General features: G+C 66.4%; 6 protein-coding genes across 6 annotated transcripts; 3 read left to right on the top strand and 3 right to left on the bottom strand.

Annotated features, from left to right (window-relative positions):
- Window positions 1–140: 140 nt before the first annotated feature.
- MSY001_3190 (uncharacterized protein) lies at window positions 141–711 on the bottom strand (the record flags this gene model as incomplete). Its single annotated transcript, XM_018885083.1, has 4 exons — window positions 141–200; window positions 227–298; window positions 324–391; window positions 417–711. The coding sequence occupies 4 exons, from the start codon at window positions 709–711 to the stop codon at window positions 141–143; spliced, it is 495 nt and encodes a 164-aa protein (XP_018741679.1).
- An 83-nt stretch (window positions 712–794) lies between these two features.
- Window positions 795–1,890, bottom strand: MSY001_3189 (uncharacterized protein; the record flags this gene model as incomplete). Its single annotated transcript, XM_018885082.1, has 2 exons — window positions 795–1,333; window positions 1,359–1,890. 2 exons carry the CDS (start codon window positions 1,888–1,890, stop codon window positions 795–797), a joined length of 1,071 nt encoding a protein of 356 aa, XP_018741678.1.
- Window positions 1,891–4,970: 3,080 nt separating this feature from the next.
- On the top strand, window positions 4,971–5,835 carry MSY001_3188 (uncharacterized protein; the record flags this gene model as incomplete). The annotated part of the gene is made up of 2 exons (XM_018885081.1): window positions 4,971–5,768; window positions 5,800–5,835. The coding sequence occupies 2 exons, from the start codon at window positions 4,971–4,973 to the stop codon at window positions 5,833–5,835; spliced, it is 834 nt and encodes a 277-aa protein (XP_018741677.1).
- Window positions 5,836–5,988: 153 nt separating this feature from the next.
- Window positions 5,989–7,770, bottom strand: MSY001_3187 (uncharacterized protein; the record flags this gene model as incomplete). Its single annotated transcript, XM_018885080.1, has 1 exon — window positions 5,989–7,770. One exon carries the CDS (start codon window positions 7,768–7,770, stop codon window positions 5,989–5,991), a length of 1,782 nt encoding a protein of 593 aa, XP_018741676.1.
- Window positions 7,771–8,115: 345 nt separating this feature from the next.
- On the top strand, window positions 8,116–9,369 carry MSY001_3186 (uncharacterized protein; the record flags this gene model as incomplete). The annotated part of the gene is made up of 1 exon (XM_018885079.1): window positions 8,116–9,369. The coding sequence occupies one exon, from the start codon at window positions 8,116–8,118 to the stop codon at window positions 9,367–9,369; it is 1,254 nt and encodes a 417-aa protein (XP_018741675.1).
- A 182-nt stretch (window positions 9,370–9,551) lies between these two features.
- MSY001_3185 (uncharacterized protein) lies at window positions 9,552–11,441 on the top strand (the record flags this gene model as incomplete). Its single annotated transcript, XM_018885078.1, has 2 exons — window positions 9,552–9,803; window positions 9,849–11,441. 2 exons carry the CDS (start codon window positions 9,552–9,554, stop codon window positions 11,439–11,441), a joined length of 1,845 nt encoding a protein of 614 aa, XP_018741674.1.
- Window positions 11,442–11,780: the final 339 nt, after the last annotated feature.

Genomic DNA, 11,780 nt, shown 5'->3' with positions numbered 1-11,780 from the left:
GCCACGATCCCTTGATGATATCCGGGAGACATTAGGGACGAAAAAGAAGATCGAGTCGGTATCGGCTGACCCCCAAGTCCAACATCGTCTGAAGGACTGGGCGCTTTCAGACAAAGAACGCTTAATCTAGCTGGTATAGTCTACTTGAGCTGTGAGGCATCTCCGCGGAGCGCCAGATAGGTATTGTCGACCCCGGGTACCTGCGATGTGAGTATGGGGCACGTACAAAGCCCTTGATTATGTCGTATACTTCTACGCTGTGGTAACGCAGGCGCGTTTTGGGGTCGGTGTAGTTTCCCTGGAGTAAGAATGCGCGCACATACCACGAGACCTGTAATGTCGCAATATTTTTTCGCAGGTAGCAGGCTTGGTGGCGCTTGGACACTCGTGTCTTTGGGTGAGCACTCAGCACGTACATGTAGGCACGCTGCGTGGGGGCGCCTTCGGTGCGTCGACATCCATGGCATCAGCAGCACCGGCTGCGTCGGTCTTTAACCGCTTGCTCGCAGTCTCGTCCGCCATTCGCTGCTGCAAGAACATGTCGCGCTCCTGGTTCAGAATTTGCTTCAGGGTCTTGTTGCGCCGAGGAGCTACGGGCGCCCCATTCGCACCGCTCTTTTGCAGATAGGCCTGTGACTTGAACGGCCGCTTTTCTTCATAGACGGACAATGTTTCAGACGAGATATTTTTGTCCCCCATGGCACGGCTCATCGAGGGCGTGGTAGCCGTAGTGGATCACGTGGAGTGGAGGATCCCAGACGATAAGGCACGTCCATCTAGCGGACGAGCGACAACTACTGTGGAAGCTCCCAAGGGCACGCGAGACTACGGAGATCAGACGACGAGGGGTGTTTGCCCACCAAGCCTCCAACGTCCATAACCATTTCCACGTGCAGGTTCAAGGCTGTGTGAGTGAGGAAGACATACTGGGGCGGTCCGTGCCCTGATCTGCATGTGAGTGGCGCGGACGTACATAAGTGAGCACAGGCATCTTGGAATAGCAGCTGTGTAGCGTCTCCCGTAACATTGAGGCTTTTGTGCGAAAAGGCCAGGTCGACGTCCACGGTCGTCACCTTACGGCCCGGGACCCACTGCTTGGACAGGTCGCCTTTGGCCACGATGACATTGGTATCTAGCGCTTTGACCGTAGTCGCCAAGGAGAGGATGTGTGCGGGTATCCAGCCGGGATTGTCCAGGCGCACGTGCAAAGTGCCGTTCATTCTGCTGTAAGACGACGGCACGTACTGAAATCCAGTAGGGAACCCGGTGAGGGCCATCGCCGTCTTGTTGCCATTCATAGGCGTGAGAGGGTTGTTGGTCACAATAGACACGTCTGCGAGTAAGCATGAGCAACGCACCAGGAACGCGGGGAATGACGAAGAAGAGGCCCACGCCAATACTGTTGTTAGCGGCACCCACGTACAGAGCTAGTACTATCACCGTCAAGATCACGGCGATCTGCGGGCCGAGCCATCCGCCCAGCGGATTGTAGCCACGGAGCCAAGAGTCGATCTTTCCAAGGAACTTGTTGCGCCAGTAGAAGCGACGGTACGCACGCGTCATCTGCTCGCGCTCCATGTCGGTATATTCGGCGCCAAGGGGCGCCCTGTCGTCGAGCTCCCATTGCGAGTCGTTCGGGATCAGAGGACGGAAGGTTTTGGTATCACGATCAAAGAGGCCGGAGCTGCACTCCCCCGTGCTGAAGCGGCTCTCGTGTGCCAAAGATGTATCGTAAAAGGACGTGTGTACATCCACAGTGCTGGGGACCTGGAGCAGGGGCCCCGACTTGGGCCGCATCGAGAGCGGCGGAATGGCGCCCTCGGCATACACCGTGACTGGCCGACTCTTGACGCCAGGCTCCTGCGCCTGGTTGTTAAAGTCCTTGTACATATCAAAGTCTGTGTCAGTCGAGTCGGCGTACCATCGCCTAGCGAGTCGTCGCTCTCCGAGCCGCTATCGACGTCCCACGCTGCTAGCTGGGGATCGTCCGCCAAGGGATGCGGTGCCGGCGCATCCTGGTGCCTATCCTGACCCTCGTGAACGGCGAATGTATGCTCTACCTCGCCGGGTACCTCCCCCCATAGAGAGGACGCCGGGCCACCATTCATGGCCCACGTGGATCGTGCGGAGCGGAGCAGCGACGACCGTCGTGTTGGTGTTGCCCGGAACAGACATTCGGCCTAGTAGGTACAATATACATAGCTATGGTACAGGCAAGGCGCACAGCGCCGGCAGCCTACATGCGTGGCTGGCGTGTTTCAAGAGAGGCGGTGGACGACGCCAAGGGGCTCACTGTAGCTCCGGCATGCGTAGGGCGCACGTCGCTGCTGGCGAGCCATGGAATCGAGTAGACGAAAAGAAGGAGGCCCAGGACAACGGTAAGTAGGATAAATACGCCCACTGGATCGCCCAAGCATAGGCGCTGCCAGCGTGTGGGCGGCGCCTGCGTGATTCGGCGCAGGCCCGCGATCGGCTCGCCGGGCAGCACGGCCATGGGAATGTGTTCCGTCGTGCCGTCGACATCAATGACCAGTGTGTCTGCTTCGTCGAGGTTCCATTCATTCAGGGTAATGTCCGACGCCGTAGAGACACTGTCGCGCGAAGATGAGACGCCTGGGTCCGTCGCCATCGCATAGGGAAGAGACAAGCGCCCAGCCCCGGCGCGGCCGCCACGTGGAGGTGAACGACCCTACCACCCACGATGCACCTGTGGCAGCTGGCCACCTGGGCGCTCCTGAGTCTCGTGCTGGTGGCGGCACAGGATTCACAGGCCGCGGCAAGCTCCGGCAGCTTGTCTCCGAGTGCGTCACCGGCCACGTCATCGGGCGGCGCGCCTTCTGACAGTGGCAGTGCCACGCCTTCGGGCCCATCGATCACCGCGACGGCGTCCAATCCCCAAACAGGGGACCTCGCCGGCACAGCCGTCGCCCCCAACCCCAACGGCGAAGGACGTACGGGCCCCGATGACACCCACTTTGTGAGTGGTGCCCCAGCCGCGCGGGTCCCGCGCATAGTCCCTGTGCTGGTCAGCCTGGCTGCGGTGTTGTGGGGCTATGGGCTCTGCTAGTCGCGCGTCACGGACTCGAAGCGCAGACGCGTGTCGTGCGCCACATTCTTTGGTAGCGCTGCCATGGCGCGCGCATAGAATAGGGCATCGGCGACCACATGCAAGTGGCGCACTCCCTGCCGCACCTGGCTGGGGGGTGGTGCAGGCACCACACCTGGGATGCCCAGGCCCAGCATGGTGGCTATCGCAGCAATGACAGCCCCTAGCTCAGCCACCAGCGGCAGCTCGGTGGCTGCGTCGTCAACCAGGGCCCATCGCACCGAGACGAGGCGCGGTAGTGCCCCGTCCGCCCCGCCGATAGCGAGTGCCTCTCTTTGTGACAACATGTACATGCATAGGTCCAGGTGACTCAGGGCTTGGCTCGCTGGATGAGCAGGCATATACCATGTGAGGGGCGCATCAGCGTGGCGCGGCGGCGGACCGAGGCACAGTGTATGCAGATGCCATAGCGCGGCGGGCCAGCGAGGCCCTGCGAGCGCCTGGTCGAATGGGCCGGAGAGACAGAGCGTGTGTAGCTGCGGCGTCAAAACGAGCGCGACCTGCACGGACGCCACGAGACTGTGGATCGTCGGCAGCGGAGGGACCGCAGACACTGAGGCGGACGATGGCACGCAGAGGCTGTGCAACGGCACACCGAACGGGCGGTGGTCCAGGGTATGTGCGAGTGCGCGCTTCGCGGTGCGCACGCCCGGCACCGCCTCTGTGCCTTCGTCGGGAGTGCCAGGAAGAACAAGAGCTAGAGCATCAGCGCGTGCATAGAGACCCAGGTCGTCAAAGCAGTCGGCCACCAGGAACGGCAGCGCACGGGGAGGCGGTGCAGACTTGGCGGGCAGTGCGTGCGGCGCATGCGCCTGAATCGAGGACATGGCCTTCCAGCGACCCTGGGCGAGCGCCTTGGCTAGGAGCACACACAGCCAGGGCGGTAGGACGGACGGCGGCATCGACTGGAGCACGCGCCACACGAGCGCCATGAGGGTATCGTCTTCAGAGGCGGGGAGCGCAAAGAGAATGTCGCTTGCATCGGCCCAGTCGAGGGGGTCGTAGCGCGCGCCGACAGGGCGCAGGTGCCGCGGCTGGGGCGCGAATGGATCATCGATGGGTGCGTCGCCGCGCTCGTACTCGGCGACGCGCACGGCCGCGTGAGGCGACTCGGCCCGCAGGGAATATGTGTGTGCCTCGACATTGTAGGGCTTGGAGTGCCAGCGGCGGAGCTCCTCGTCACGCTCGTACGCCGCAAGGCTGCGCATCCACCGCAGAAGCCCATGCGCATCGAGCCAGCGCTGCGTCCACGCAGCAAGTCCAATATCGTTCCCGTGCGTATCACGGCCATAGCGCCGAATATCGATGCCAGCCGCGCCAGCTGGGCCTGCATACAGTGTGGCGACCTCGGCGATGTCGCGCTCGAGCGCCGACGATAAGAGGGACCCAGCTGCCGTCGTTGGGTCCGCCTGGCTGTCCTGGTGCAGCTCGTCGGTCAGGTCCAGGGCCTGTGGGAGATCGCGGAACGGGTGCGGATACGGCAGGCGGGGCGGCTTGCAGGGCGCCGGTGGGAGGGCCGCGCCGATCGAGAGTGTGTGGACGAGCTCGCCGAGAGCCGGGCGCGCTTGGAGAGTACGCACCAGTTTGTCGAGCTGCGACGGCCGCGAGAGCACAATCGTATGGTACAGGTGGGGAGCGAGGGCTACGTACGACGCGCGGCTGAGGCACATGGCGCCACTGATCCTCTCGTACGCCCAGATGGGTGCGCGTGTGTGTGCTGCGCATGCAGCAGCACGCCATGTACGCAACGCTTCGTGCTCCTCGCACGCATCGAGCAGGATGCGCACAAGCAGCGCCTCAGGCAGGACAGGCGCCGGAGGCATCTCGCGGGTGGAGGGGAGACTCGGTGCATCGATCTGACGTCATGCTGCGTGTCGACGGCGCCCTATGCCACGCGGCAACGCCTGAGGCTGAGCGCCTACGTGTGCATGTGGCCCTCGCGCAAGTGAGGCCGAATCCTCATAGTGCGGGGGAGGTTTCGCCGTCGCTGGTGCGGATGCGCGAGATGGCGTGCCAGGCGCAGGCACTGGGCGTCGACGTCCTCGTGCTGCCCGAGTACTATTTGAGTGGGTCGTCGCACGACGTGTGGCGCCTCGTGCACCGCCATGACCCGCTCGACAGCACGGACGACCATCCCGAGTGGCTCGCGGACATTTGCGCGATCGCGCGCGAGTCGGCCGTCGCCATCGTGACGGGCTCGGCGGTGCTGCGTGTGGACGACGGGGAGGCCGGGAGCACGCTGTTCAACACGGCCTACTTTGTGGATCATACGGGCGAGGTGCTTGGCTCGTACACGAAGCGCAACTTGTGGCACTCGGAGCGGGAGCTGCTCACGCGCTCGACGGACGAGTCGCATCCGCCTGATCGGCACCCGTCGCGCTTCGTCTTCGAGACGCGGCGTGGCCTGCGGGTGCGTGCTTCGATGCTCCTGTGCTGGGACCTGATGGTGCCAGAGGCGTGCCTGCGCCTTCTCTCGGAGCCGGGCGGGCCGCCCGCGGACCTGGACGAGCCGGGGCACTGGATCGGCCCGGACATTCTCTTTGCGCCGACGTGCTGGTACGCGGATGACTCGGGGCCAGAGGCGCTAGCGCTGAATGCCAACTGCGAGGCGGTGTGTCTCGATGCGGTGTGTGTGGCACGGGCGATGGAAAACGAGTGCTTTGTATGCATGTGCAATGCGGCAGGTCCCGCAGAGGGCACGCCGCGCGGCCTGGGGCGGAGCAGTGTGAGTGCGCCGCTCCTCGGGTGCAGCGCGCGGTTGCCGGACGCGGGCGAGGCGCTCCTTGTGCACACGCTCGACATGACGGCGGTGCAGACGGCGCGGCAGGTATTCCGCCTCCGGCACGATAGACAAAGTGGACTGATTCCCATGTGACTACCTACTAATTCGACTCGCTGTGCACGGTGCGCCCCAGCAGCTCTGGCGCATCGCCGCGGAGGCAGAAGAGCTCGACGAGCTGGATCTCCTTCGCTTCCGCAAACTCGGCGTTGTTCAGCAGCGCATCGAACTCATCGCGCGTGTACACCGCATGGTAGCGCTTGCGCGATGGCAGCGGTTCGTGCGCATGACTCTCGTCGCGCTCCTTGGCGATTTGGCCCGTCTCGTACGAGTCCAGCAGCGAGCGGCGGCTGCGCGATGAGCCCATAAAGTCGAGGAGCAGGCTGTGATCGATCGGTGCAATGTTGTTGTAGCTGCGCTCGGGACCGTGGATGATACGCTCGATCTCGTAGCCGTCGTTGTTGATGACGAAAATGATCGGCGTAAGGCCGAGCTTGATGACCGTCGAGATCTCCTGCATCGTGAGGAGCAGGCTACCGTCGCCCACGAACAGGATCACACGACCGTGGTTCAGCACACGCGCGCCGACCGCGATACCGAGCAAGGCGCCGACGCTCCAGCCGATCGAGCCGTAGAGCATCTGCTGGTGGTAGTGCACGTCCTTCGGCAGGACCGTGTCGACCGCGCCAAAGCAGCTCGAGCCCATCTCTGCGATGAGGTGGTCACCCGGGCGCAGGAAGGCGCCGAGGCGGTGCCACAAGTAGTTGTGCGTGACGAGCGTCGGGAACGACTCGGTGGGCGCCGGCGGCTCGTGCGCAATCTTCGCCATCTCCCGCGCGTGCGCGAGACGCGCCTCGCGCTGGCCTTCGAGCCTGTCGGCGAGCGCCGGGAGCACCTCGAAGAAGCCGAGCTTGTCGTAGTGCGAGTAGCCGATATCGGTCGAGCCGTGGTGCACGTTCATCGTGTGGCACGTCGGGGTGCTGTAGCTAAAGCCGCCCGTGTTCATGTCGCTCATAAAGCTGCCGAGCAGCAGCACCATGTCCCTCGTGCGCGCGACTTCCAGCACGCCCGGCTTGGACTTGGTGCCGACGTACACGCCCAGGTACTGCTCGTCGTCCTCGGGGAAGAAGCTCTTGCCCATCGGGGCGACCACGACGGGCAGGCCCGTGCGCTTCAAGAAGTCGTACACGACCTTGACCGCACCGAAACGCATCACGCATCCATCGACAATGACGAGCGGGCGCTCCGACTGCTCCATGTGACGCACAGCCACGTCGACCACGTACTCGAGCGCGTCGCGGTCGTACGGCTCACGCACGGCCTCGATCGGGCGCTCCAGCTCCTCCGTCGGCACGTCCATGTCGAACAGGTCGACGGGAATGCCCAGGTACACGGGGCGGCGTGTCGTCACCATCGAAGTGAGCACACGGTCGATCGTCGGCGCGGCGTTCTGCAGGTCGCGCTTCGTCCAGCCGATCACCGCCGTGTCGCAGGAGACATGCTGCGACATCTTCATGTACGCGTCGAACAGGTAGCCGCCCAGCGTGTGGTGCACCCACAGGTGCGACATCTGCTGCTGCGACTTGGGCATACCGACAATGTGGATCACGGGCAGCTGCTCGGCGAACGAGCCAGCGATACCGTTGAGCGCCGACAGCTCACCGACACCAAACGTGGTGACCAGCGCAGCGGGGCGAGCGGTTGTCCGCGCATAGCCGTCTGCGGCGTACGACGCATTGAGCTCGTTGGCGCAGCCAACCCATTCCAGGTCCTTGGTGTCCTCGATGTGGTCGAGGAGCTGCATGTTGTAGTCGCCCGGAAGGCCGAATACATGTGTTGTGCCTAGCTGGATCAGGCGCTGGCAGATAAAGTCCCCCAAGAGCATGGTAGTGGCGTAACAAGACCTGCAGCGACGGGCCGTTCAGGCCCCTCACGTGGCCTGGGCTTTCGGAGATGGCACGGATATAGGGCGAAACTTTATTTGCTAGCGTATCGTTGAGAAAGGGGCCCCTGCGCCCAGGGGCAGCCAAGCACATTGGCAGTGCGGTTGGCCGCGTGCATAGTTCGCAAACCCTGAGTGGCGTGACCTAAGGGGTCTGCACCGCCATTCCGCCTTCGGGCCAGCCGCCAGGGCCAGAGCCGCCAGGGCCCACTCTGACGCCACGTGCATGCGCACGGACGTGCCCTTATGTATCACGTGCGTTGTCGTCGCACCCCCTGTCTCCACCTCATGAGCCGCAAACGGAAGAGTCGTGCGCCGCGCAGGAACGACGGCATGGGCGACGGCGAAGGCCTGAGCTTCGTGCTGGATACACAGAGTGCGGATGTGCCGGATGGCGCACGCCCACCGCCCTCGGACGAGGCGGCGCCGGCGACGTGCGACACGTCGGGCCTGGCGCTGCCGAGTCATGTGGCGATTGTGCGTGACGCGGGCCCGCCCCCCAGCGAGGCCGCGGAGCCGGGTCGCCTGGGCGACTATGAGCAGCTGGATGCACAGGGATCGCGCTACTATGAGGCAGAGGCCGACGAGGAGCGCAGGCGCAGAGGCACATGCCCCGTGTGTGGCGAGACAGGGCACGACAAGAAAAAGTGCCCTTACACGCAGTGCCTCGCGTGCGGCGCCGTGAACGAGCACGCGACGCGCAACTGCCCCCTCGGCACGAGCTGCTTCCGGTGCGGCGGCGTTGGGCACCGCAGCAAGGTATGCACTATGCACTCACGCCAGGACTGTCCCGTGCCGCGCACGTCCATGCACCGCCGCCGCGTGTGTGAGCGCTGTGGCCGCCCTGGACACCCCGACACCACGTGCCCCACGCTGTGGCGCATCTATACCTACCGGAGCGACGACGAGTACGAGCGCGAGCGCTCCCGCCTGCGGCGCCACGAGCTGCGGCGCACGGCGCAGCTCGCTGCGCAGCAGGAGCGGCGGCAGAAGCGGCAGCGCAGCTGGGCCGTCTCGCTTGTGGAGCCGACGGACGAGGCGGGCCCGAGCGAGAGCAGCAGCGACGACGACGGCGACACACGCCCCCCGCCGGGCTGGGACCCTGCGCAGCTGTGCTGCTACAACTGCGCGCGCATGGGTCTCCACTGGGGCGACGACTGCCCCCAGCGGCGCACGAACCCGACGCGGCCGACCGGCGACCCCTCGGCGTTCAGCGTGGAGCTCGCGGACGCCGGGCCCTTCCACCGTGCGGCGCCGGGCCTGCGTCTGCGTGGTGCGAGCACACGGCCCCTCCCTGAAAGCGTGCAGGCCGACTCCGACGCCGATGCGCGCGACTGGTTTGCGCGCCACCAAAAGCTGCGGCAGCCTGCGCTGTCTGCGCCATGGGACGCCGAGCCACCGCGTGCTCCGCGCCGGTCGTCCTCCCAGGGCGCTCGTGCGCCTGCGCCCCTGCGGCGGCCGCGCGCCAAGGACGAGGCCCCTCGGCCGCGCAGGACGCGCCTGCCGCGCTTCCGGCCCCAGTACCGAGGAGGCTACGCCTAGTGGAGGTATGCGCGCTATTATAGGGTCTGCGCCTGGCGCGCGTTAGAACGCATAACCACGTGGCCTTTACCCAGTCTCGCGCGTCCCCCCTGCGTGCGAGGCGAGCGGCAGGCAGGAGAGACGCAGCGTCACGCGTAGACGCCGTGGCCGCACCGAGGCAGCGTGCGACTTGGCTAGCTGCCATGACAGCCCTTGGTCTGCCTGGACGGATCCGCACGCGTGCGGCCTACCGGCGTGAGGGCGATGCCCCTGTCAAGGCGCCCGTCTCCGGCGCGGCCTGCGCTGGCGCAGCGCCGGCACCGGAGGCCCACGCAGGGAGTGAGCCAGTGACAGCGCCTGGTGGCGACGAGGACCCCGGCGCGTCGCTGCCCTCGGGCTGTGCGGCGATGCGCGGCCCGGCGCGGCCCGACGAGAACAAAGAGAACATTGCGCCAGTCCGCCAAGTCACCGAGGCGGTCCTCGCGCACGAGGCGCAACAGCGCGCGTGGGAGTCGATGGCGATGCGCACGCGACGGCGCACGGCCGCCTCGGAGCGTGCGCCGGACGCCGACGCCCCAGAGCCGGCGCCGGCGCTTCCCCAGACGCCGCGCAAGAAGCGCAAGGTGTGGACGCCGCCGGCGTCGACGTCGTCCACGGCGGCCCATACCCCCGAAAAGGCGAGCCCTAGTGCCGTGCCGACGCCGCCGCCGACGCCGCCTGCGCCGAGCCCGTACGCGCGTGCGCGTGCGTGCCTACGCGATGAGGCGCTCGTGGGCCGCGCGGCGGAACGGCAGCGCATCGAGGCGTTCCTGGACGAGTCGCTCGCACGCACGTCCGATGCCTCGGGCTGCTTGTACGTCTCGGGCATGCCCGGCACCGGGAAGACGGCGCTCGTGCGCGACGTGCTGCGCGCGCGGCCGGAGCGCCACCTGTACATCAACTGCGTCGGCCACGCGCATCCCGGCACGATCGTCGCGCAGCTCGCCGCCGCGCTGGGCCTCGACGACATGGCGCAGCTCGCGCATGCGCCGCCCACGGAGGCCGCGCCGCTCATTGTGGTGCTGGACGAAATGGACCACCTGCTGCACACGCACGACGAGGTCCTGCATACCCTCTTCTGCCTGCCGGCCCAGGTGCGGCAGCACACCGCAGCGCGCCTCGCGCTCGTGGGCATCGCGAACTCGCTGGACCTGACGGAGCGCTTTGTGCCGTGGCTGCGCAGCCTCGGTGTGCCGCCCGCGCTGCTGCACTTTGCGCCGCTCTCGGCGGACGAGGTGTGTGAGCTGCTCGAGACGCGCCTGCGCGACGCCGCGACGATGGTGACGCGGCCCGCGCTGCAGCTGCTCTCGCGCAAGCTGAGCGCGAGCACCGGCGACGTGCGCCGCGCGCTCGACACGTGCCGGCAGGCGCTCGACCTCGCCGAGCAGGGCGCGCATGCGCAGGTCACGCCGACGCTCGTGCTGCGCGTGCTCGCGCAGATGGCCGGGCACGCGCAGGTGCAGCGTGTGCGCGCGCTGAGTGTGCATGCGAAGCTGCTGCTGCTCGCGTGGGTCGTGCTGCAGGTGCAGGCGGACGCGGGCCTGCACAGCACGCGCGGCGACGGCGGCGTGCGCCTGTGTGATCTGGAAGACATGTATGCACACATGCTGCAGAGCGACGGCGCCTTTGCCGCACCGCTCGAGAGCTCGGAGCTGCTCGACGTGCTCGAGCGCCTCGAGGTCCAGGGCCTCGCGCGTGTGTACACGGACGTGGGCGGCGGCAGCGCGCCGCCTGCGTTTTCGCGCCCGTCGCGCAAGGCGTCAAGCTCGCCGCGCGTGTCGCCGAGCGGCAAGCGCACGGCCGCGCGGCAGCTGCTCGCGACGAACCGGCGCATGGCGCCGACGCTCGAGCGTGCGTGCATCGTGCGCGCGCTCACCGAGGGCGCGGGCGACGGCAGCCACCCGCAGACGGTCGTCGACGCAATGACGCGCCTGCTGCGCCGCGAGGAAGACCAGGTGGCGCGGCGCACGGCGTGGCGCGAGACGGAGCCGGCGCGCGAGCGCACGCGGCGCGACGAGCTCGGCGGGGGGCGCGCAGCCGTAGCCAGTCTGTAGACCTATGATTGGGCCTCGCCCGCAAAGCGCGCCATCGTCAGCAGCTCGTGGACAATGTCCGTCGCCGACTTGTCGCCCCACACGATCGTGCGCGCAGGCATGTTCGCTGGGTCAGTGGCGCCGCGTACCGTAGTGCACCTGCAGGCTCGCATGCTCGCTCGGCTCCACGTCCACGCTCAGCGCGGGGTTCGCATACACAAGGCGCGGCAGCTCCTCGCGCAGGAGCGTCCTGGCGTAAGTGGCGCCACGTACCAGTCGCGCTTCGTACTGAACTTGGTCGGCGCACGGATCGTCAGCCCCGTGATGTTCGCAGGCAGGCGGTGCGCGCCCGCGCCCGTC

Source organism: Malassezia sympodialis, genomic scaffold (assembly GCF_000349305.1).
Source record: "Malassezia sympodialis ATCC 42132 genomic scaffold, msy_sf_20, whole genome shotgun sequence".
Lineage (NCBI taxonomy): Eukaryota > Fungi > Basidiomycota > Malasseziomycetes > Malasseziales > Malasseziaceae > Malassezia > Malassezia sympodialis.
The sequence above is the reverse complement of the archived record's forward strand: the minus strand, read 5'-3'. Positions and strand labels throughout refer to the sequence as shown.